At 45.0% G+C, this 23,963-nt stretch overlaps 1 protein-coding gene and 1 long non-coding RNA gene across 7 annotated transcripts in view; one reads left to right on the forward strand and one right to left on the reverse strand.

The window, feature by feature from the left end:
* Positions 1 to 1,646: 1,646 nt before the first annotated feature.
* On the reverse strand, positions 1,647 to 10,724 carry LOC139602854 (uncharacterized). Of its 2 annotated transcripts, XR_011683500.1 has the most exons (4): positions 10,100 to 10,724; positions 8,586 to 8,666; positions 4,425 to 4,557; positions 1,647 to 2,667 (listed from the first exon to the last, which is right to left on the reverse strand). It is a non-coding gene; the product is annotated as an uncharacterized lncRNA (long non-coding RNA). The 2 variants fall into 2 exon arrangements; XR_011683499.1 differs by lacking the exon at positions 4,425 to 4,557.
* Positions 10,725 to 10,776: 52 nt separating this feature from the next.
* The window catches only part of LOC139602955 (zinc finger MYM-type protein 4-like), a 38,779-nt gene continuing 25,592 nt past the window's right edge, over positions 10,777 to 23,963 (forward strand). For 3 of the 5 annotated variants that reach the window (XM_071453214.1, XM_071453215.1, XM_071453216.1), the window contains exons 1-3: positions 10,777 to 11,062; positions 22,421 to 22,463; positions 22,862 to 23,389. In XM_071453214.1, coding sequence (XP_071309315.1) covers positions 11,021 to 11,062; positions 22,421 to 22,463; positions 22,862 to 23,389 — 613 coding nt within the window. In that variant the 5' untranslated portion in view covers positions 10,777 to 11,020. The remainder of the gene's footprint in view (positions 11,063 to 22,420; positions 22,464 to 22,861; positions 23,390 to 23,963) is intronic. The other 2 variants (XM_071453217.1, XM_071453218.1) reach the window with 1 other exon arrangement.

Raw genomic sequence — 23,963 nt, forward strand, 5'->3', positions numbered from 1 at the left:
AGCTGCTCTGGGCACCCTGTGCCAGGGTCTCCCCACCCTCACAGGGAACAATTTCTTCCCAAAATCCCATCCATCCCTGCCTTCTGGCAGTGGGAAGCCATTCCCCTTCACCCTTGTAAATTGTCTCCTTTCCTGTCAGCTCCTTCAGGTACTGGAAAGAATTAGCTCTTCCCAAAGTCTTTTCTGCCAGCTGAACAATCCCAATTCTCCCAGCCTTTCCTTATAGGAGAGCAACAAAATAAATGTCTCTGTGGCTTTATATATTTTAAATTAAAAAGGAACCACAGATTGATTCTGGCCCCAAATCAGTGTTATACTGGCTGTGGGACTTCAGCCACTTCCAAGCACTGCAGGATGGAAACTCCAGGTTGTTTTAAAATGGATTCTGGCCGTGGCCCTGCTGCCAGCAGTGAGGGTTTCCACCACGAGGTGTCTCAGAGGTTAAATCACTGCAAGAACAAATTTGGGAATGGCTCTTATCACAAACTAACAACTGGCATCACCTTGCTGTCACATCTGGTTCTGTCTCTTCAGGAAACAAATGATATTGAGTGGAAAAGGGTTGAGTTTGCCTTTGCTGTGTCTTAGGTATAAGTGAACTGTATTTTTGGGAGCTACTAATTTTTATCATTCTTCAAAAGAAATAAAGACTCCCAATTCTGCAAAAATCTGCAGAACAAAGATCAGAACAGAAAAAGGGAGGGGCAGCTCAGATCTTGCTCTGTGTGACCAGGGACAGGACCCAAGGGGGGATTGATGGGGTGTCTGGGCAGACCAGGAGTTGGACTCGATGATCCCTCTGGGTCTCTTCCAACTCAAGATATTCTGTGATTCTATGACTCTAGGAAAAATCTATACAAGAATCTCTAGGATTTATCTGAAGTCTGCAAAGTGGCTTTGAATTTCTCCAGATCTAGCAGAGGCCAGGGTAAGAGTCCATGTTTTGCAGCTGCAATATAAGTGTTTATTCTGGTCTTCAAATCAGAGAAAAACTGATGCCTGAGCAGGACTTGAAGTAAAAACAACTCTGTTAACAATCACCTGCTTTGTAAGTGTGCATGCTGGGCAGCTGGCTGGTTTTGTGCAAAAACAGACACTGAGGAAAAAAGCTTGGGATGTTCTCCCCAGTATGTTCCACTGTAAACAAATATATCTGAGACTGGAAATGTTCTCTGACATCTGGGGTAAGAGTTGAAACATTTCTCCATCCTTACATTGATCTTTTCATTGGGATGTTCAGTGCACACATACATTTGTTCAGCTTAATAGGGGCCGTTGAGAGAAGCAAAAAAGGAAGAACTCCAGACCTCTCTGGCCCTCCAAATATGAATCTATTTTAAAATACCACTAGTGTTACTAATTCTGAGGAGGATTTTTCATACCCTACAAGTGATCTAAAAATTGAATTAAGCCGTGGTAAGAAGCAGTCTGTGACTAATGAGGAAAAGACCTTAGAGGAATATGACAGGGAATCAGGCTGACACAGAGGTGCCCAAAGTTCTGAATGTCTCAGCTGCCACGAGCACAGGATAATCCTCAGGTAATCCCTGTGTGGAGCTCAGCAGGTGATTGATTCAGATACATTTTTTCCCCTAAACTGTTTCCTCTTGTTATAAACATAAACACAAGACTGGCAAGGAGAAATCTGAATTATGTCTGTATTATTAATTGCAGATTGTAGGAGGAAGGAGCAGCGTGTGTCCAAGTTGCTAATTAGGAATAATTACCCCATGAGGTTCTGTAAGTGTCCCAAGTACAAACAAACACAAATCCCACTAACATCCCTTCCTACTGAAGAAGCAATTAAATGCTGTGAGGAGATGTCTGCACTCCCTGGGCATTCCCTGGAAAATGTTGACCCAGAAGAAAACAGTTCAAGGGCTGTGTGCACAAATTCCAGTACGTCCCAGAACTAGAGGTGCTCAGAAATTTAAAGAATCAGGAAGCAAAGGGAGGAGTGGGAAGGGAGTGCAGAGCAGGGAGGCACCCAGAAGGTGCAGGGTAGAATCCTTGCCCTGCTGCAGGCTCTGCTAAATAGACCTGTGGTGCACTGGGATAAACCTTCCTGGAAGAATAGGGGTTCCTGCAGAACCTTCCATCATCCAGGGGCTCACCACAGTGTCATGAAGTGACCTTTGATAGAATAAAGGAGGAAGCAAAATGCCAATAGCATCACCTGGTATCTGAAGCTGAGGCAGGACTGCAGGAGTGGCCAAGAGCTGCTGCAGAGGCTCTTCAGCTCACAGCAGCTTTCCTTGGCACTCAGTGATGAGGGTCCTCCTCTCCCTCCAGGGCTGTTTTCACCTCTCCTTGAGCATGGATTAAATCTGCTCTCCAAGAGGTTTTTCCTCTATACCATCACAAATATGCCTATAGGCTTAAAAACAGAGAGCTCTGAGGTTGGGAAGCTCTGTGACTTGACAAGATCACACAATCTGGATAAAGTGGTCTTTCCCTCCTCTTGCTGCCTGTGTCTCCTCTCTCAGCAGTAGCTGCTGTGTCAGTGGGTGATCCCAGAGTGATCCTGGGACAGCTGAGCATGCCAAGACTGTCTTCAGAGAGGCTCCAAGAGCCCTCCATTCCCAGTGATGTTAATTGGAGTTAAGGATGCTCAGTGCCTTGCAGGAACACTCAGCACAAAGCTGTCAATCCAGACATGTCCTTGAGCTGTGGAGAGAAATGAGACAGACATAACTAGAATTTATCCCACTGCCCTGCAGTTAACAGTATGCATGCCATCTATTAAGAGAATTTAATCTTCTGTGGTTTTCTACTAGAAAGAATTTAATTTTGTATTTCTTTGATAAAGAGAATTTAAAACTCTGTCACGTTTTGTCACCTACTGGCCAGGGTCCTTTAGATGCAGCCCTGAAATCCAGCTGTGCCCTGGGCTGTATCCAAAGGAGTGAGGCCAGCAGGCTGATAAACCACCAGGTTTATCCCAGGGCATTCTCTCAGACCACCTGGGAATACTGCACCCAGTTCTGCTTCCCCAACATAAGGAGAACATGAACTGTTGGAGCAAGTCCAGAGGAGAGATGTGAATTTAATAAAGGGGCTGAAGCACCTTCCCCATGGAGACAGCCTGGCAGAGCTGGGGCTGTTCAATGGAGAAGAGAAGGTTGTTTGGAGACCCCACAGCATCTTCCAGGATCTGCAGGGGCCTCCAGGAAAGCAGGAGAGGAACTCTGCATCAGAAACTGGAGTGACAGGACAAGGAATGGCTTCCCCCTTTGAAGAGGGGAAATTTAGGCTTGATATATGGAAGAAATCTCCCTTGTGAGGGTGGGCAAAGGGTGCCCAGAGAAGTTGTGGCTGCCTCTGGATCCCTGGAAGTGTCCAAAGACAGGTTGGACAGGGCTTGGAGCAACCTGGGACAGTGGAAGGTGTCCCTGCCATGGCAGGGGGTGGAACTGGGTGGGTTTTAAGGTCCCTTCCAACCCAAACCAGTGTGGGATTCTGTGACAATAAATATGTGCCAAGAATGGGATGTAAGTGTTACAGAGAATCCTGTTCTTCTGTCTCACAGAGAGAGGCAGGGGAACAGATACACCAACTCTGCAAAATCCCAGCACTCTGAGCTGAGCTCTGGTTAATGTTTGGCTATGCATGGAATGGCAGTGGGGCAGAAGGGAGTAAACTCACACTGCTGTATTTCACAAGGCTGCCATGACTTTCTCAAAAATCTGAAGACTGGCAATGTCTTCTCTATAATTATTTTTTTAATACACTGCTATTTCCAAAAGACAAACACAAAAGATGAAACAGAAAATCAAAACTTTTTTTTTCCTTCATAACACAAAAATGGTGGAAATTTTAAAATTAGCAGTTTTATTCTGCCTTTGGAAAAAGTGATGTAGTCACAGCATGAATTCAGGATGATGCTAAAATGCAGCAACCAGAGTTTGTGAGAGGGCAGTAATTGCCAATAAAGATTCAAGAGGAGGTCTCCAAACAACACAAATGGCTAAAGAACTCCAGAGGTTATTCATGTCATCCTTCAGTGACTCTCAGAAGACAAAGATAAAATTAATCCTGCTGTAGCAGCAGCCACTTGAAGAGACTTCCCAGGGGATGACTGCTCTGACAACCTGACACCTATCCCAGACCTTGAGCACAAGCAGATTTTGCAAAAGTCTAACAGTTCCCTTTTTGAAAATTACTTTTGGCATCTTATTATGGCAAATAATAAGATCTAAACATCATGGTGACATGATGGCTAGCAGAGCCTGCAAGCAATCTGAGATGTCTTGTGCAGGCTTTACTGATCTCACCCCATTCTACTCTGGGGGCTCACAGGGTGAGCTTGGTGCCAGCCTGAGCTCTCCCACTGCTACTTGGGGTGGGAGTTTGGATTTTCTTCAGGGAGACAAGAGCAGATAGAAAAACAAAAGGAAAGACCCAAAAGTTAAGAGAAAACTCACATTTCCTTTCTTCTGCTTCAGCAAAAGAATCTGCCATGAACCTGCTACAAAACTTTTGTTACCATAAACTGGATTTCCATTAGAAAAACTTTCCAATAAGTGTCCTGGTAGCACAAGAAAGGCATGAATACAGCTGGAAAATAGATAATGATTGTATAAGAAAACAAGTGCAACAAAGAGAAACTTTCTACTTGCTCTTATGGCAACCTCCACCCACCAGTCTGCTGTGCATGAGATGCACTCATATCCCAAGAAGGTGGTGGTCTACAAATAAATAAGAAACTCAGTTCTCTGTCTGGGTTTTGTGCTTCTGCTGTAGAATTTTTCCCAACAGATCACCCAGTACAAAAAAAAAAGCTTCAAAATGGTGCACTGACAATTTTTAAGGCTCCAGAGTAAGAAAGATACAGAGTCCCTGATGCAGAGCAGCATCAGCTGTTTGTAACACAGAATTAGCTGTATAACTCTGCATCCCACATCTGCACCTTGGTCACTGTCTGTTTAAATATTTCATGATGTGTGCAATTAAGTTCTTTCTCCCCTGTTGACTCTGTGACTTTAGAAATCCAAACTACTTATCTTGACCCATGCTCTGGGCTTATTTTCACATTTGCACACTGACAATGAAACAAAACAATTTCTTTTTTATTTATAACCAGATTCACTTTGGGGAGCTGAGAGCTGCCATATTTGGTGTGCAAAAACTGCAGTCTGGCATGTTTGGAAACAAAAGCCTGTGTTATTGAGACTTCAAAAGAGGATGCAAAATAGATTTATAATTATTGTAATTAGAATAAAAGCATGATTGCACTGAACTTAAATCCTGGTCCAAATTTCATACACATGCACAAACCATCCAAACAGAAATTAACTTCATAATTAATATTGGATCATTCCTATTATAAAAAAGGCACTATTAATTATTGATGATGCTTGTGCTTTTCCTGAGCTGTTTCCATCTTTTCCCCTCCAGTTCATGGAGTGCTGGGGGTAATGCAGCATGTACAAATAAATCACTCAGGGGTGTGTAAGTTACTCCACACTCCTGCACGCAGGAGGACCTGCTCCTGGATGTTCTTATCAAACAGAATACAGAGGGGCATTTGTTTGTACGAGCAGAGCTAGAATATTCTCTTTAGAGTTCAGCTTCCTCCTTTCATCCCACCCACCACCAGACACTTCCTGACATTTCTCCTGCAGGCAGAGCAAGGCAACTGCCTTTTTTTTTTTTTTTTTTTTTCCCTTTTTCAACGGCTGCTCCTTCAGTTATCTGTGGGTGGTGGGGGAAGGGGATGTTAACAGCAAACACAGCCAGAGCAAGTCTGGGAATGAGGGGGAGTTTCAGGATGGAAATAGGCCCCTGCCAGCCCTCCTGCGTCTGTGGCTCTATGACTAAGCGTTTGCTCTTTAAAACTTGGCTTTTCTCTTCCCTTGATCCTTGTTGTTTCCAAGCCTCCTGTTCCCCTTTGTCCTGGCAGCTCCTGACATCACCAGCGCCAGGGAAACGCAAATCCCACCCAGCACGTGGAGGGACAAACCAGAGCAGCCCCTGAGCTGGGACTCAAACCCACACCCTCACTGCCCCTGGGTCCCCCCTGTCTGCTCAGGGCTCAAGGGGAGACACCACTGCAGGTTTTTTTCCCCTGAAATATTCCCTGTATTTTCTTACAGCATTACAGCCCTGCTTCAGAAGAGCCTGCAGTATGAGAGCACCTAAAATTAAGAGGTGTTCACAGTTTTGCCCATCTCTGGGACAGAAAAGGCCACTGGCTGCTCATCTCCACATCCCTTTTCAGTCCATGACCACAACAAGGACAAGAAGTGCCCAAAGCACCACCTGGTTAGTGGTGAATGTGGTGGTGATGCTGTGCTGATGGTTGGATTTGGTGATCTCAGAGGTCTTTTCCAACCTTAACCATTTCATGATTCTTTGTGGGTACAACATCTGCAACAGCTGTATTTTCCTCCACCCATCTCCCAAAGCTGTCCTATTTGGATGCTCACTGGAAAGAAAACAAGATTATTGATTATTATTAATTCATGTTTGGCCTGAAACACACAGCAGGGCTGTTCCACCTGCAGCTGGAATTCTCTGCAGACTCTGTGCTGGAGCAGAAACAGGAGTGCCCAGCCCCAACCCACAGGGCTGGCAGGTTTGTAGGGGTGCCCAGCCCCACTCTGTACAGCTGGCAGGTTTGTAGGGGTGCCCAGCCCCAACCCACAGGGCTGGCAGGTTTGTAGGGGTGCCCAGCCCCACTCTGTACACTGGCAGGTTTGTAGGGGTGCCCAGCCCTAACCCATGGGGCTGGCAGGTTTGTAGGGGTGCCCAGCCCCACTCTGTACAGCTGGCAGGTTTGTAGGGGTGCCCAGCCCCACTCTGTACACTGACAGGTTTGTAGGGGTGCCCAGCCCCACTCTGTAGAGCTGGCAGGTTTGTAGGGGTGCCCAGCCCCACTCTGTACAGCTGGCAGGTTTGTCGGGGTGCCCAGCCCCACTCTGTAGAGCTGGCAGGTTTGTAGGGGTGCCCAGCCCCACTCTGTACACTGACAGGTTTGTCGGGGTGCCCAGCCCCACTCTGTACAGCTGGCAGGTTTGTAGGGGTGCCCAGCCCCACTCTGTACAGCTGGCAGGTCTGTAGGGGTGCCCAGCCCCACTCTGTACAGCTGGCAGGTTTGTAGGAGTGCCCAGCCCCACTCTGTAGAGCTGGCAGGTTTGTAGGGGTGCCCAGCCCCACTCTGGACAGCTGGCAGGTCTGTAGGGGTGCCCAGCCCCACTCTGGACAGCTGGCAGGTCTGTAGGGGTGCCCAGCCCCACTCTGGACAGCTGGCAGGTCTGTAGGGGTGCCCAGCCCCACTCTGGACAGCTGGCAGGTCTGTAGGGGTGCCCAGCCCCACTCTGGACAGCTGGCAGGTCTGTAGGGGTGCCCAGCCCCACTCTGGACAGCTGGCAGGTCTGTAGGGGTGCCCAGCCCCACTCTGTACACTGGCAGGTTTGTAGGGGTGCCCAGCCCCACTCTGGACAGGTTTTCTGGGTGATCTATATTCAGCTGTGCATGCCCGTGGGGATGTGCAAAGATCATTCATCCAGTTCACTGAACTGCAGCCTGCATGTGGAGGGGGTTTTGTGGTTCCTTTTTTAAATGTCACTGGTTTAAAGAGGAATAGTCTCAACTCAGGGTTGTGCAGCAGATTGGAATATGGGCACTCCAGGGGTGAATTAAAAAGCAATTCAAAAACAATAGTGTGGAACAATCTTATCTTTTTCCTGCCTTATCCAGGCATTTATCTTGGTCTGTTCTGCAGGAGTCATCACCACGTTATCTATGTATTCTGCAGTCACATTATCTATGTATTCTGCAGTGTCTTTTTTAGCCACATTAGTGCACACACAGTTCCTGCAGAATCACAGAATCATGGAATGGTTTGGGTTGGAAGGGACCTTAAAGATCATCTTGTTCCAAACCCTGCCATGGGCAGGGACATCTTCCACTATCCCAGGAGGCTCCAAGCCCCATCCAGCCTGACCTTGGACACTTCCAGGGATCCAGGAGCAGCCACAGCTCCTCTGGGCACCCTGTGCCAGGGCCTCCTGTGAACACACAGGGCCCCCTGTTCCTTCACAGGGAACAATTCCTTCCAAATCTCCCATCTAACCCTGCCCTCTGGCAGTAGGGAGCTATTTCCCCTTGTCCTGTCACTCCAGGCCTTGGAAACAGCCTCTGTCCATCTTTCCTGCTGTCCTCTTCAGGCACTGGAAGGCCAAAGCTGGGCCAACAACACCCAAGAGTCAAGAGCCTGGAGAAGCTGAAGAATTTCCTGCTCTGGTTCCAACACCCTACAAAGAACAGGTTTGGATGTCTCAGCCCACACCAGGGTTGAGCTGGCTTTAAATGGTGGCTCTCACTGTCACCCCCTTCACCCTCAGCAAACCTGCAGCAGGCAGAGATTTCAACAGCACATGGCTGATTTACCACCTGTTGTAGTGACAGGATCTATTTCTCACAGAATTCTTTGTGCAGTGGTCTGAAAGCATTTTATGTTGCATGTTCAAAGTTCCATCACTCCCCTGATTCCTTAGGAGAACAACACAATGGTACAAAAATGTCTCTTCCCATTAAAAGGCTTGAACAAGTTAATTTTCTACCATCCTATGGAAACTTACAATGTAGCCCCAAGAAGTTACAGTAGTTTTGTTGAGTTCTCGTGGCTTTTGAGGTTATCCTGAGTGGTTGAGTATTTGGCACTAGGATGACAAGAAAAAAGAGGTTTAGTCAACACAAAAACACCTACAATTTCTAAACTTCAGCCTGAAAACATGAAGGCAACCTTTGCAAAGCCTCAGAAAGCAGAGGGCAAAAAGAAAAAGCAAGTTTATTTTCCTAAGTATCTTAATTCCTAAACCAAACTCAAACTTCTAAGGTCTGCCTCAAATACTTGAATTTCTCAGCATTTTTGTTAAGTTAATAAATATTTATCTTTTATTATATTTATTATATAGTAAATTTATTTTTCTATTTTCTGTCTTCCTAGATAAATCCTATTGAGAAATCTGTGCATTTTCAGCTGGTCCACAATCTGTGCTGTGACCCCCATGCTTTTGGGACAACTGTGTATTCACAGTGAGCTTTTGTGCAAAACACCTGGGGAACCCTGATGTGCAGTCCCATATTGAGACAGCATTAGAATTTCTAACTCTTAAAAAATTTAATATAAATCCCTATTAATTTTTTAACGTTATTGTATTTTGTCCCCATTTAAAAAATATTTAAATATTCATTATTTTCTTCATAGCTATCTAAATTTTTAATTAGATAGCTACAAAGAAAAGAATTTTTAATTTTTTTTTAAAATTACTATAAAATTTCTTATCAGGCTCACAGTTCCCTTATAACATCTTTTGCCATTAAAAAACCCCAATTTTTTTGGAGAAATTTCACAAAACAACTCATCAACTGTAATTATTTTAGACTTCAAGATAAGGATTATTTTAATTTAGACTTGAGGATGAGGATTATTGCATAAGTGAAAAGCATTAATTATTAAATTATCACATTAATTATCTCTCTGTCCTTGGAATGCCATGATTTCTAAGAGAGACCTGACAGGATTTCCTAAATGAATCCCAATATTCTGCATCCAGCATTTCAGGCCAGCTGAAGGACAGTGTTTATATAAGGATCACTTCAGTCACCACTGAAATGCAGCTGCAGCTCAGCACCAGTCTATAATTGTGCAAATCAGATAAACTGGGAAGTGGAGATTTCCTTTAAGACCAAGTTTTAATTAGCAGATAGATTATTTAATTATTAAAGAGACAAGAACGCATTGTCCTTACCAACTTCTGGGTGCTGGCAATGTCCAACATTGCCCACAATAAAAAACCCTCAATAATCTGAATCTCACATATGGTTTCAAAGGTTTTCTTAATAGGCCATCAGTGTTCATTGGCTATGTGTTACATAGTTCTCTTTTAATTAGTGTTCTGCTGGGTAATGATTCTTTTGCTATTCATGCTAATTAGTGCATGCTCAGTGTTTCTTTCTTTTGGGCTGGTGGTTTCTTGGGTCAGTGGTCCATGGGTTGGCAGTGGTGATCTCCCCCTGCCACAATTACCCTTCACCCAGCTGCAGTTGATTCAGCACAATTACCAGGTTGGGTTTTTTGGCTGTTCCTCACCTTGCAGTCCTGCCCGGTGTCTTTGTGGCCTGTCAATGGTGCATTTCTTGTGGCCGCCATCCCTGGCACATCCTTCTCCCCAAGCTTTGTTAAACACCCTCAAGGGCTGAGATCATGAAGCATGTCCAGGCCTAACCCTTAACAAGGCAACTCTACCAACAGTAACTTGTTTCTCTAATACCTGGACATCGCTTACATCTTGTGAGCTGCTATTTGTTCCACGGATTAAACCTTCCTCCTTGCTGACGAGGCATCAAACATCACAGAACATCCTTAAAATTTTTTTTAGGTATTCCACGTTTTGCAACAGTACCAACAAAATTCAATTAAACTCAGTTAAAAAAATTACTTAATTCAAAATGAATTCATTCACGCATGACGCAGCAGAGGTACAATAGGCAGGACAGGTGAGGTGGGCGCCGTGAGGGCGGTGCTGCGGCCTGGCCGGGCCCTCACCCCAGGAGCCCACCGACCACCTGCCGCCAGCGCGACAGCCCCGGCAGCCGCTCCACGAGGCGGCCGCCCCGGTGTCGCCGCCGGCAGCGCCGTGAGGGCGGCGGAGCCCCCGGGCCGCTCCCGCCGCGGGATCCCGGAGCGTCCCCCCCCGCCTCAGGGCACCCCCGACCCCGCGGCCCCGCCGAGCCCCCGCCGCGCAGGCGCGGGCGCGCGCAGGCGTGCGGCGCATGCGCGGAGCGGCCCCGCGCTGGGCTGGTCGGGGCAGCTCCGGGAGCAGCGGCCGCGGCCTGGCGGGTCCGAGCCCCCCCCCCGCCGCCCTCGGGGAGCCGCCGGGCCCCCCTTCAGCCCCGCCCGCCGCGTCGCGGAGCCCCCCGGAGCCGCCGCCCCCCGGAGCGCGGGGGAGGCTGAGAGGGAGTGACCCCCGGCCCCTCGCCCCGGGCTGGGACAGCTGAGGGGGGGCGCAACATGGCGGAGGCCAAGGAGGAGGGGCCCGGCCCCCGCGGCAGGGTGAGTGGGGGGCGCGGGGGGCGCGGGCCGGGGCGGGATGCGGCGGGCGAGGCGCGGCCCCGCCGGGGGTCCCGGGGGCACCGAGCCGCACGAGCTGCCCGGCTTCAGGCCAGCAGCGCTGCCCCTCGGGGCCCTTGAGCTTCCTCTCCCCCAGGGCAGTGCCCAAGCATCACCGCCACGAGCGTCTTGGCATCACTTAAATAATAAACTTGCAGCTAAGCAGGAGCTGTCGTCACCGTCCGTCTCCTTGTTTAAAGCACGATGTCCTTGCTGCTCCTCTTAATTCCAGTTGTCCATGTCAGGCCAGAGTGAGTCAAGATGGCAGCACCATCGAGTTCTTGGGTGCTCAGGCTGTAAGCATTGGATGGCTTCTGTTCCCCATGGCTGTCCCAGGGTTTGGCTGCAACCCCTGTGTGACTCGTGTTAGCCATGCCCCTTCCAGGACTTGGCTGCAACCCTTGTGCCAGTACCTTTAGCCATGAACATCCCAGCTCTCGGTCCTTTGTTGTCACAGCTTGGGCCGTCATTGTCACCTCTTGGTCTGTAAGCACACTGTCCATTCTCATCTATTTGGTATCATAGAATCATGAAGGTTGGAAAACACCTCCAAGATGGTCAAGCCCAACTTTACTTGAAGAATTAATTCATCTCTCAAGCCAGTGGAAGGTTCTTTGTGGCCAACACTTTGTAGTTGTGAAGGAACTGTGGGTGAATGTTTTAAGTAGGGCTGAAAATAATCTTACCATGAGTCCAGTCCTCTTTCCTTCACACATGTAGCATTTAGTTGAAAGCTTTTTGCCAGGAATGAGGTTTCAATCATGTTTCTGCTTGTGTGGAAGAGTCAATAGCCCACTACAAGACTGAGCTGTCTAGTTCCCTTTCCCCAAAGATGAAGAAGCTTTCCCGTTCTCCAGCCTTGGGAAAGACAAGAGCAGAGGCTCAAGTTTTCCATTGGCGCGTGGGAGAGAAGTTTAATTGCTGAATTTGTATCAGGGAACTTGAAACTTGTGACAGTAATTGTTGATAAACATTGAAACTAATTGTTACCAAAGAGAGCATGACCTCTCAGGGTCTCACTTGAGTGAGTTGTGTAGATGTCTGACTACTCTGCAGTTAGGGAGTGAGCATCATTTCTGCATCTCTTAAACCTGTGTCTTTCAAACACTTCACTTGCAGGCTCCAGGAGTTTTGTGGAATTGCTTACAGACAGTACATAAACGTGCAGGTCTTTGGGGGAATCAGATATTGTTTAACTGCAAGAAGTGTGACGGGAAATGGCTGCATGTAGGACAGTACCTTGAGAAATCTTGAATTAAACTTCATTGCCAGTGATTGAAATGTTAGTGGACATCAGGAAACACTTGTGCACCATGAGGACAGCCAAGTGTTGCTCAGAGGTTGTGCAGTCTGTGCTGGTGTCTCTGGTTCCTTCATGCTCATTGCCTTGACGTGCTCCTTTTACCTGTAGAGTTACTTGGTGCTCCATGCAGAAAAAGAGAATGTGGCCTTTTTTTCTTCCCAAAATTGTCAGTTACCCAGTGAGGAATAACAAATTTATCATCTGGTCAATATCATCTTCATTGGTCTCAGGAAAAATCATTTCTCTCTCTGTTGGCTGATTATTCCTGGGGTGCCAAGTCTGCAAGTCTCCATCAGTTACTGCTCCACGTGTCCCTGCAGGTTATGAAAAGCTTCCCATGCTGTTGGCATTGACCATGTTCTCTGCTCCTGCTGAAGCAGAGGGCTTCAGTAAAAGTTAGGAATGATGCAGGAAAATGGTGTTGCTCTGGACAAGTGTAAATTAGGAAAGAGGAAACACAACTTGCCCGTGAGGCATCGTCCCAAAGCTGGTTTTGCCACAAGATGTTCTTGAGGAACGTGGGGAGAAGTGAATCCTGGAGTGCTCCCAAGGCTGGTGGAGCCTGTGAGGAGTGAGGTTAGCAAACTGTGAATCCAGCACACAGAGATCTCCTAATAATTAATGAGGCCATGGAAGACCTGCATATCCCAGTTCTCTTCCCCACAGTGGCCCAGTTCCCATTCTACAGGAGGTCATGGTTTTGGATTCTCCCAAGTCTTGTGCCTAAGGCATAACAAGCATTTCTTGTAAAAATTATTTTCCTTTGTGTGGAGAAAATAAAGAGTGATTTAATGATTTCTTCAGACAGGAGCTTAGCAGTTGGTGGTGTTTTCAGAATTGTTCTTTTCAGGATTAGAATCTCTGCAATTATTCCAGAAGCACATACACTGAAGCTGGCATGTTGCAAATCCCATGGATAAGCAGCCACCATCTTTTAACTCAATCCATGAATGAGCAACAAATGAAAGAATAAATTTTTTGCAAGTCTAAGACTGACAGAAGTTTATCTAATTTGATTTTTAAGAGGTTTTGGGAAGTTTTTATGGCTAAATTGTTTTAGAGCAGGTTAATTTCTGCCCTAAGTCAAACTGTTGTGTAAGCTAAGGAAAACATTTACTACATAAGATCAATATTAACTTGAAAGATATCTGCTAGTACATTTTTAATGTAGTTGATAAAAATATTTTTGGCAATTCAACTTCAATTTGTGAATAATATCATTGTTTTGAACAGTTAAATGTTTTGACTGGAATGTTCATTTATTTACAACAGTTGTTGATAACCCCTTGGACCAGGCAAGACAGTTTGGGCTGTACTGAAATTTGACACTTGGACTGTTGGAAATTAATGTGATGTGAACAGGTGAACACTTGGGTGTCCACATTAATAAAACAGATGTTTGCAAAAGATTTTTAATTTTGCATGACTGTAATTAAAAATTGAAGGAGATCATCTTATTTAGAAAGTTTTGTTGCCGAATTACTCCAGAATGGTAGAAAGATGATGAAAATGTTTCTCTCCCAAGGCTTGTGCACCTCTCAAAGGATGTTTTAATGTCATAATCTTTGAATTCTCTTTACAAAAATGAGCATAATGGATCCCAGGCATTTAGGTTAAGACTTTTTTCACATTGTGTAAAATACAGAAAGTTAAGTCAGCTCTTTGTGCCCAATTCAAGGCCTTTTGCATCTTTAGAATTGTGGGATTTAATTCTGAAATCACTCAAAATGTTCTTGAAGTGCTTCTCTCAACTCTTCTCTCCTTAGGGGTTGGAACTGGACGATCTTTAGGTCCCTTCCAGCCCAAATCATCCTGTGAGTCTGTGCCTGGTGACCTGTACCCCAGCATCCCTTCCACAATGCCTTTCCCTAGGGAAGCCTTACAGGAAGTTTTCTCTCACAACTCCAAGGTTTTCTGTCATTACTGACTCCGTTCAGATGATTTCCATCGTCCATTCCATGAGGGTGGCAAAGGCCTAAGAGCTCTTGGACCTCACTTGTGCTGTTGCTCATAACACTTGTTCTCTGGGATCCTCTAAACTCTTCAGAAGGAGGTTTCTGCAGCAGAGAATATTTCATTGAGGACAGGTCAGCAGGATTGGGGAGCTTGCAGTGTCCATCCTCTTAGCCTGTGTTCTGCCTCTAGTGCCATTCTTTTTTCCTCTGGAAGTGCTCCTCAGAAATTCCAAGGGAAATCAGACATTTAAGAGACTATAATTTGCTTTACCAAACTAATATCTATCCAAAAATTATGTGATGCATCTGTTTTTTCTGCAAATAGTGATTGAAGATAAATACATGGTAATGTATTTAATTTTGGTTACTGTGTTTTCTACTGTTTTAGATACATTTGTTTAATTTTAAGAGTAGTTGGAAGTATTGTAGGGGTTGCCCCTACATTAGATAATTTAAAAGTGTGTTGTGTCTAATGCCTTTGAGTTTTTTAGTAAAAAAAAGTGTGATGACCAATTGTTGTCATAACCAAAGTTTAATACATCAGATTTTTGGTGACAAAGCCAAGACTTTAATTCTACATTTGGTCCTTTTCTCTTTTGAGAAGATGCTGGTGCACAGTCCCAGGGCAGGATGAATTGCTGCTGCCAGAATTCTTCAATTTCCTTTGGAAAGAGAGGAAATCTGAATCATTAGCCTAATAAACTAATGTTTAGTTGTCTAAATTTAGGTGAGAAGAACTTGAAACAGAATTAGCACAACTATACAGAGTTATTCCCACAGGAGGCATTTTGGAGTACTTCCTTTTTTATTATTATATTTTTAATAACTTATTTGTGTATTTCTGCAAGTCTTGATATTTCTTAAAAGCTTTGAAAGAACATGAAAAGATTTCATCTGCATTGAAATTCATCTTTATATGGTGCTGTTTGCTCAGAAAGCTTTATGAAGTACAGTTAATGCAGGCTATTAACAGGATTTTGTTGTGTTTAATCGTGGAAAAGGCAAAGAGGAAGCCAGAATTAGGGAGGTACTTTGAAGAATGAAGTAGATATTTTGTCTCTTTAGGGACAGAAATACTGAAATAGAATTGTGTGTACATCCAGGTTCTCCCATTTGCACCATCACTTGCTGTTGGCACTGAGCTCTTAGGAGAAGGGAGAGGATTTGCAGTACCTGGTGGAGCTGAGCCCAGTCACCAGAGTGGGGCTGGGCAGGACATGCTCCTGCTGGGTTTGTCAAGCAGAGAGTGCTACAGCTGTAAATCTTCCCAATTTGTTCACAAAACCACCTTGTGGGTTTCTGAATTGAGGACAGATTGTAATGACGAGCAGAGAACTTCAGGTTCAAACAGTTCACTCTCTTTAAAAATTAACTTCCAGTGGGTTGGGGTTATTTTTTTCTCCTATTAGTAATATAGCTAGTAGCAACTAATTACTAACATAGTTAATCATCTTTCTGGAATGATTGAGTAGAGAGATCTTCCTGAGGTTCTAGAGCTGCTCTTCCACCCTGGATTGTCACCCTTGGCACTTGCTGGTTGTATTCCAGGGACTGGCTTTCCCTAAAGGACAAGTGATGGCTCTCTCTTAATGAGCTGTTCAGCTTCTGAGCTAAATGCAATTAAGGGGATTCCATGCTTTGCAGAACACAACCTTCTGACTAGCCATACTTTTGAAAGCTTTGGCCAAAAGCACACATTTGTGATCTGGACAGTGCTGGCCTGCTTGTGGAATAAGCTAAAATATGTAACTGGACTGAAACACTTGGTTTGGAGTAAGTTACTGCTGAGCATCACAGCATAAACATACATATTGTGACACAGACCCTGCTCTGATATTGGCCATTTTTACATTTTGTAATTCTCATTTAGTTCTCCTGCCTTATGCTGTGAGAAACTGGAATTATTTTTATTTCAGCTCATTTACAGCCTCAGTGTAACCAAATCCCAGCCTTAGTGGTTGTTTGTGTCTTACCAGCAGCAGAGAAGTTCAGCACAGAGCCAGAGGTGAGGTTTTGAGGGAAGAAATTCTTTGTTTGGAAACAAAGTCTTTCTTGTGGATGTCTTGATTTGTTTGCTTGCTGCGTGGTTTGTGTCTGTTTCTTAATTGAAAAACCCAAAGCACATTCAAAATCTGGTGTCTTTGCAAAGACCATTGCAAGGAAATTTGTTGTTAATAACAAATATTAGGGAGAAATTCTTCCCTTTGAGGGTAGTGAATCCCTGGCACAGGTTGCCCAGAGAAACTGTGGCTGTCCCCATTCCTGGAAGTGTCCAAGGCCAGGTTTTTGGGACTTGGAGCAGCCTGGGGTAGTGCCAGGAGTCCCTGCCCATGGCAGGGTTTGGAACAAAATGATCTTTAAGGTCCTTTCCAACCCAAACCAGTCTGGGGTCCTGAGATTGCCAGGTGAAACCATGACATGTGAAGCTGCTTCCTTCTCAAATCCATGATTCTGTGTGTGAATGGGAGAAGGGCTTGGATCATCCTATGGTTTTTGTAGGTATAGATTAAACCTACCAATATTCCAGAAAAAAATAAGGCTCTCTGTGACTTCTGTATGTTTGACAAATTCATCTTGGCCCTATACATGTTGGTAACAGTCTGCAGGTTCTGTGTGTGCTGGGTGGGTGTGGAAACTATAAGGTTTGTTTGGAATTGGCCTGTGAATATTCCAAAAGCTCAGGAATATCAGAAAAGCCTAGTGGCAGAAAGGGACCATAAAATTCCATGCTGAACTGGTCCCTGTGAATGATCCAGAATTCTTAAAATGCAGAAATGAAAAGGGAGCAGCACATGCCTAAATCTTCTGTCCTGACACTTAAAAATTGAAGATGTGTAAGGTAAAACTGTATTTCTTGAACAGAATGTAGGGAGCCAGAAGCAGCTGGGAAGTGCCTGCTTTTTTACATGTTTGGGATTTGCCTTTGCCTTTAAAGCCTCCCATCACCATCTCCACTGTATTACCTAAATCTTCTGTGCTGACACTTAAAAATTGATGTTTAAGTGAGATGGAAGGTGAAACTATTTCTTGAACAGAATGTAGGGAACCACAAGCAGCTGGGAAATGCCTGCTTTTTACCTTTGGGATTTCCCTTTAAAAACTCCCATCACCATCTCCACTGCATTACCCTCAGCCTAGATTTAGAACAATCTTTCCGAGTGCTCAGCATGGCTCAGGGAAGCCTCAGCGACAGCCACCGTGCCGAGCTCGCTCTTTTCCTGTGCCCAGAGGGACTGGGAGCCTGTCCCCGGGCAGGAGGGCGCTGTCCCTGCGCTGTCCCCGCGCTGTCCCCGCGCTGTCCCTGCGGTGCCGGGGGTCCCGGAGCCGCCTAGGGGGGGCTCTGCTCGGCTCTATGGCAGTGACCCCGGCAGGTTCTCTTCCTGCCGCAGCCTTTCCTTTCCTGTGGCAGGTATGTGCAGCAGCCCGGCTCTTTGTTACCCCGGCTCTTCCCTCCCCGCTGCTCCGCAGGTACAAATCCCCAGGGCTGCCCGTGCTTCGGGGGGAGCGGCTCCGGCAGGACCTGCTGGGGAATCCCGCGTGTGCCGCGGAGTTCAGTGGTGCCAGAGGTGCAGCGTGGTTGGCTGCTCCCTGCCGGGCATCCCTGCCTGCCTGCCATCCCTGGCATCCATCCCTGCCTGCCTGCCATCCCTGGCATCCATCCCTGCCTGCCTGGCATCCCTGCCAACCCTGCCTGCCATCCCTGCCTGCCATCCCTGCCTGCGTGCCATCCCTGCCATCCCTGCCTGCCATCCCTGCCTGCCTGCCATCCCTGGCATCCATCCCTGCCTGCCATCCCTGCCCAGCATCCCTGCCTGCCTGCCATCCCTGCCATCCCTGCCTGCCATCCCTGCCTGCCATCCCTGCCTGCCAACCCTGCCTGCGTGGCATCCCTGCCAACCCTGCCTGCCATCCCTCCCTGCCATCCCTGCCTCCCATCCCTGCCTGCCTGGCATCCCTGCCATCCCTTCCTCCCATCCTTCCCTGCCATCCCTTCCTGCCATCCCTGCCAGGGCCCTGCCACGTGGAAAAGGTCAGGGGATGCTTCCTGAGCTCACCCCACCTGCCTCAAGAACAGCGATTGAAATTTCAATTCCTTTTTTATTATTTTTTTTTGGTGTCTTGTCAGTTGAGTGGATTCTGGAGTGGGGGTTATGTTGTGTGCATAGAGGGACAAGGAAACTACAGGCAAACTGAGAATCATTTCTGATTATTTTTAATTGCAGTTCTCTTAACATCTGCTTCCTTTCCACAGTTTGCTTATGGGTATGTTAAAATCCAGGATCAAACTTCAGAAGCTTACTAGAAAGACATTCTGTGTGTGTAAAGTAGATACACTGTTTTGTTTATTTCTTAATGGAATTCTGTTTTGCATTCAAAGCAATACTGTAGCCATAGGCAGCTTCTCTCTTTATATTGCACCAAAATAATCTATGAATTGTTTGATTTGTGGATGACATGGCTATGTTGAACACCATGAAGGTATGGATCAGCTTTTTAGTTATTTCAAATTAGCATGTTGTATTGAAGTGTAAATATGTGTCCTTCTGTCCTCCACTCCCAGCAAAGGCAGGTTAGTGCTGAGGCTGTGACCCTGCTCCCTCAATCTCATGATTCACATCTATAAAAAACCAGTGACATATCTGGTGGAATTTTATTTTGTTTATAAAAGCAATGCTGTCTTTTTTTATAGAGTAGTTACTTTTAAGCAAGTCACACTGCTTTCAGAAATACCTCATTGTTTTGTCACCATTTCTGTATTCTTTCATTTCATTCATTCATTTATTTGTTTTTAACAGCCTGAGTAGGCAGAGCACCACTTTGTGTGTAGTCCTAGCTAATGAGGCAGTCACTAAAAAGGCATAGCCTAAAACATTGAATTTCACTAATACCAAACTTAAACTGTTCTGTATTAAACTCTTATAGAGTTAAATGATTAAAGCCACTAAGAATTATTGTTCTCTGGCAAATATTTGATGATTTAATGAAGGTGGTTTAGAATACTGAATTATTGAGTTTAGTTTTACAACTGCCAGTGTGTTTTGAGGACTGAGTTGAAGAGTTGAAGCCTGAGTATTTGAACAGAAAACTCTATTTTTCCTTTGAAAATGAGATTTTCCTTTTGTAGTTACCAAAGACTTAATGCAGGGTGCTGAGATACCTTTCTCCTTAGTTCTGGCAAAAGTGACCCAGAGGAAATGCCATCAGTTCCATGTTTGCCCCTCAAGTACTTTTGCTCCACTTCTCACTAAATCTTAAAAAATCTGAGCAGAAGAAATGAAAGGAATTAACAGCGATGAAAGGAGGAAGCATGAGGACTGGAGAGATGGAATTGTCTTGCAGAATTGTAATAGAATAATGTAGAAATAGTAAGTTGGGCATTGTTGTTCACATTTCTGTGTGATACAAGACCATAATCCAGTTAAAAGCTAATGTCCATGATTTATTAAAGTGATACATTTTTGTAACTGGTGATACACAAAATTTCCTCCTGAGGTGGCATTAAACAGGACTGCAGTGACATTGGGGAAGGGACTAGAAGTGTATAACTAAGAAAATACCCCACATTAATGCTGAAAAAAAAAAATATTAGCTCTAATTCCAGGGAGAGTCCAGTTATAGAATGAGTAATTTGTTAGGGATATATATATATTTATAATATATGTTTATGTGTGTGTGGATACATATGGGTACACACACACAATCATCCCAACACTTTCCCAGGTTTTCTCCCTTTAAATTTTCACTATGTGGGAGTTCTGATGCTGTTCATAGTCAGAAACTAGATGGTGGCTTAGATAAGGCTGCTGGTATTGTCAGATGCTGGAGTTCCTAAAGGCATAGCCTAAAACATTGACTTTTATAAATTTATAGGTTTATAAATAGGTTTATAAATATTTCCAGGGAAAATTTTTGACCACAGACTCAGATCTTCCTCTGTACCCAAACCTTTTGAAAGAAGATCTTCTTTTCATATCCTCACAAAATAAGGAGTGAAGGAACAAAACAAGGGGGATTTTTTCCCTAGGGTGACCTTGTGTTTGGGAAGTGTCTTGGGTTCTTTCCAGGTAGATTGTAAATGTTTTCCAGCTTCTCTAGAATGTTTCTGGGAGTCCCTCATGCTCTTGCAGGTGGCCCCTTGTGCTGACTTGCCTGTTAGTGTTTCTTTGAATGAAACAGTGAGACAGATCCACACTGCAAAATGTATCCCTTGCTAATACAAGCATTCCTGGGCTTGTCAGCTGTTGGCAAAAGATTTGTAACCACCAGCAGAAGGAATACTTAGGGTTTGGGTGTGTAAGGCAGCCAGGGTAGTGTAGGACCTGGAATATTTTCCCCAGGTACTTTGGGTCTCAAAAGAGTTAAAGAACTACTTTGATAGAAATCTACCCTGAGAAAAGGATAAGCTCAACTGAAAATTCCCTTCATCCTACCATCAAAATCTGTTGTGACATTTTTGGAGAGGATAGAGAATTCCTGACAGGAAGCAAAAAAGGATCAAAAAAGGGTCAGTGTAGAGTCAAGGACCTGGGCTATTGTTTTTGCCTCCTAAAACTTCATGCTCTGATATTATTATCAAATGGCAACAAGTTCCTCTCCATGTTCTTCTGTAAAAGTAACCCATCCCTGCTGTCCCTGTCCTCAGCAGCTTCTAGGAGCACTTAGTATATCCAGTATTTATGGGGATTAGTTTTACACCTGGGTCAATTTAGTTGACTCTTAATGGGCTTCTAGATCAACATTCAACTTCCATCTTCCAGACACTCCTGAGATCATTACAGCAGGAGCAGAGCTCAGGCCTTGCAAACCTTCCTGGGAGGTATTTCCTTACTCTTTCCCTGTAGATAATTACATGAGAAGACTTGCATCAGCCTTGTGGAACTATATCCTTTGGTTTGGTTTGGTTTGGTTTGGTTCTCTTTTACTTTTCCAGCCTCAAGTGTCTGCTCAGAGAATCTAGAAAGTTCTGGTGCAGTATCCAACTGACTTGATGCCATGCTGGACATGTCCTCACTGTTCCATGTGTGTCCAGTTAAGCTGAAGGAGCTACCTTGTCTTTGCAGACCTTCAAGTGGTATTGGAAAGGGACATTTTGCCATCAAATGACCTCTGGGACAGTCTGTTGTCATCCTTTCCTAGAGCTGCCTGCTACCAAACTGATAGCTCCCATCACAGCCCTGAGAAATACTGGATTTATCAACTAAATGACTTGAGTTAAATGAAATTAAGGCTCATCCCTTTGCTATCAAATCCCATTACTTTCCCTAAGATGGCTTAAGAATTGCAGTGTGAGCAGGATCTAGCAGGAAAGAAGTGTAGAGCTGGCAAGGCAGAGAAAGGAGAGAGGGCTTAAATGAATTACTGTTATCTCTTGGGCAGAAAAGAAGGCTGCTAATGAGTTGGACATTCTGAAGAAAACTTTAATTATCCTTCTCCAGGCACCATCCAAGCATGCCAACAACTTCAACATCTGTCAGAGAGGATGTTTAATGCAGACAGATGTTTGTGCAGCACTCACTCAGCATCTGGGTCTTCTGTGCCTATGCTCACACTGACACTCTCTGTGTTGGGAAGTTAAACATTGCATTTCCCTGTTCCTGGAAAGGGGAAAATTCCCTGTAAGAGAGGTGAAACCCTTGGGCCTGTGCTGCCCATGGCAGTGGGAGCTGCCCATGCTCCTGGTTTTTATTTTTGATGTTCAGAGGGAACGAAGGCTCGTGGAGTATCAGGGCAGAATCTGTGGCCTTGACCTGGTAATGGTATCCCAGGTAGTAGAGAATATTGACATTCCCTTTCCTCTCTCCTCTGGGAAGCAACACTATTTCTAAATTTTCCTTGTGTGCCTTTTCTATGTATTCTGAGCTCATTAGGGTTAGTGTGGCTTCTCAGTGATGTAACTGTCTTAATTCATAAAAATTTGCTTGAGGCAAAGAAGGAAGGAGGAGGAGGAATTGTGATCCTTCTGCTTGGTTTTGATCAGATACTTTTTAGCAAAGTACATGGCAGCTGACCAAGACAATGACACAGTGCTTTCCTTTTTTACAGTTTGAAGATAAATCTGATGCGGTATTTGATATTACAGAGAAATGTAAGTATTTCTATTTATTCTCTAATGTCATAGTTTCACAAAGCCTTTCTTGGAAGTGTCATTGCTGCTGAACAAGACTGTCTTGCCCTCATCCCAGCCCTTCCTGCTCATTCCCTCCTGCATTGCCTTCTCCACAAGTGCTACAAGTGAGGTGAATGGAAATTAATATTTTTTCTTTCTTTGGTTAGTTTTACTCAGTTCAGCTTCTGCCTCAGAGTGGTGAGGGCAACTGAACCATCCCTATGTCAGCAATGTTTTCAGAGTTATGTTGGCATGAAAAGGCTGAGAATATTCAAGAAATTGCAGCATCAGCCAGATTAGGACACTCACACTTCTCCTTCATTACACATGAAATTGGTCAATTTTCTGACAGTTCACTGGGATTTTTTTCTCCTTAGGTGGTGAAATTCTGGATGCAGAGATGTCTGAGGACGCTGAGCACAACTTAACACCTGCCCTGGACAGCTTGTCTTACGGAGTACTGAACCGAGCAGGACCTGAGAACTCACTGCAGGGTGATGATCATGATTATTTTCTGAACTCTGGGGATCTTGCAGGCATACCCGTTGTTGGGAGTGACAACGAAGATGATCAGAATTTCACTCCAAAAGACGCTCTTTCTTCAGCAATTCATGATGAAGATCATCTGGAAGAGGGCAAGAGAGTTCCAGATCATGAACTGGACAGTGAAAAAGAAATTCAGGTTCAGAATGCAATCCAGAAGGATCTCACTTCCCCCTTTGAGCAGGGCCCCGTATTTAAATCACTTCGAAAAGATTTTAGCAGAACACGAGATAATGGCAAAGAGACTTTTTCAGCAAAGGACAAGAATAGAGAAGGACATTTTCAAGAACGTGAAAAACGGTTGGAAAAAATCCCTAAAGATATGGATTCTAGATTGAAAAGCAGTTTTCTTGACAAAGCAGGTAACTGTTGCCATCATAGACCTGGCTGCCCAGCAAAGAGGAAGAAAGAATTAGAAAGAAATCAGCAGTAGGGCTAATTATTAAAAACATCACTTTGTTGAAGAGAACAGGCAGAGCTGTGTGTAGGGGAGCATTTTATGAAGAATCCTGCAATCCAATGAACTCTGTCTTAGGAGGAGGATTTGCAAAGGGCTTGGCAGTGTCAGGGAGGCCTCATCCTCCACAGCTTGTTACAGAGCCTCAACATAACCTTTGTTGTTGTGGTTTCCTAAACCAAGCTAGGTGACAATTCAAGCTTCCTTTTGGTTTTTCTCACTGTTTTTTATAGACCATGGAGCTTCTTAAAAGAAAAGGTGATGAAGTTTAGGTTAAGTTGATGGCCACTAAAGATTTTTTGAGCAAAGCACCAATTCTTCACTAGTGCCTAGGCATTTAAAGCAGTGTGGATTTGATAGTATCAGGGAAAGGCTTGCTAGAAAGGAGTTAGTGTCTGCAGGAACTAAGCCAGAACATAGCTTGAAATCTGCTTTTCCTGGGAGACTGCTCCCCTTCTTCCTCAAATACTTGTGTCTTG

The sequence above is a fragment of the Agelaius tricolor genome, unplaced genomic scaffold (assembly GCF_023055355.1).
Source record: "Agelaius tricolor isolate 1412-34295 unplaced genomic scaffold, bAgeTri1.0.p SCAF_36, whole genome shotgun sequence".
Classification (NCBI taxonomy): domain Eukaryota; kingdom Metazoa; phylum Chordata; class Aves; order Passeriformes; family Icteridae; genus Agelaius; species Agelaius tricolor.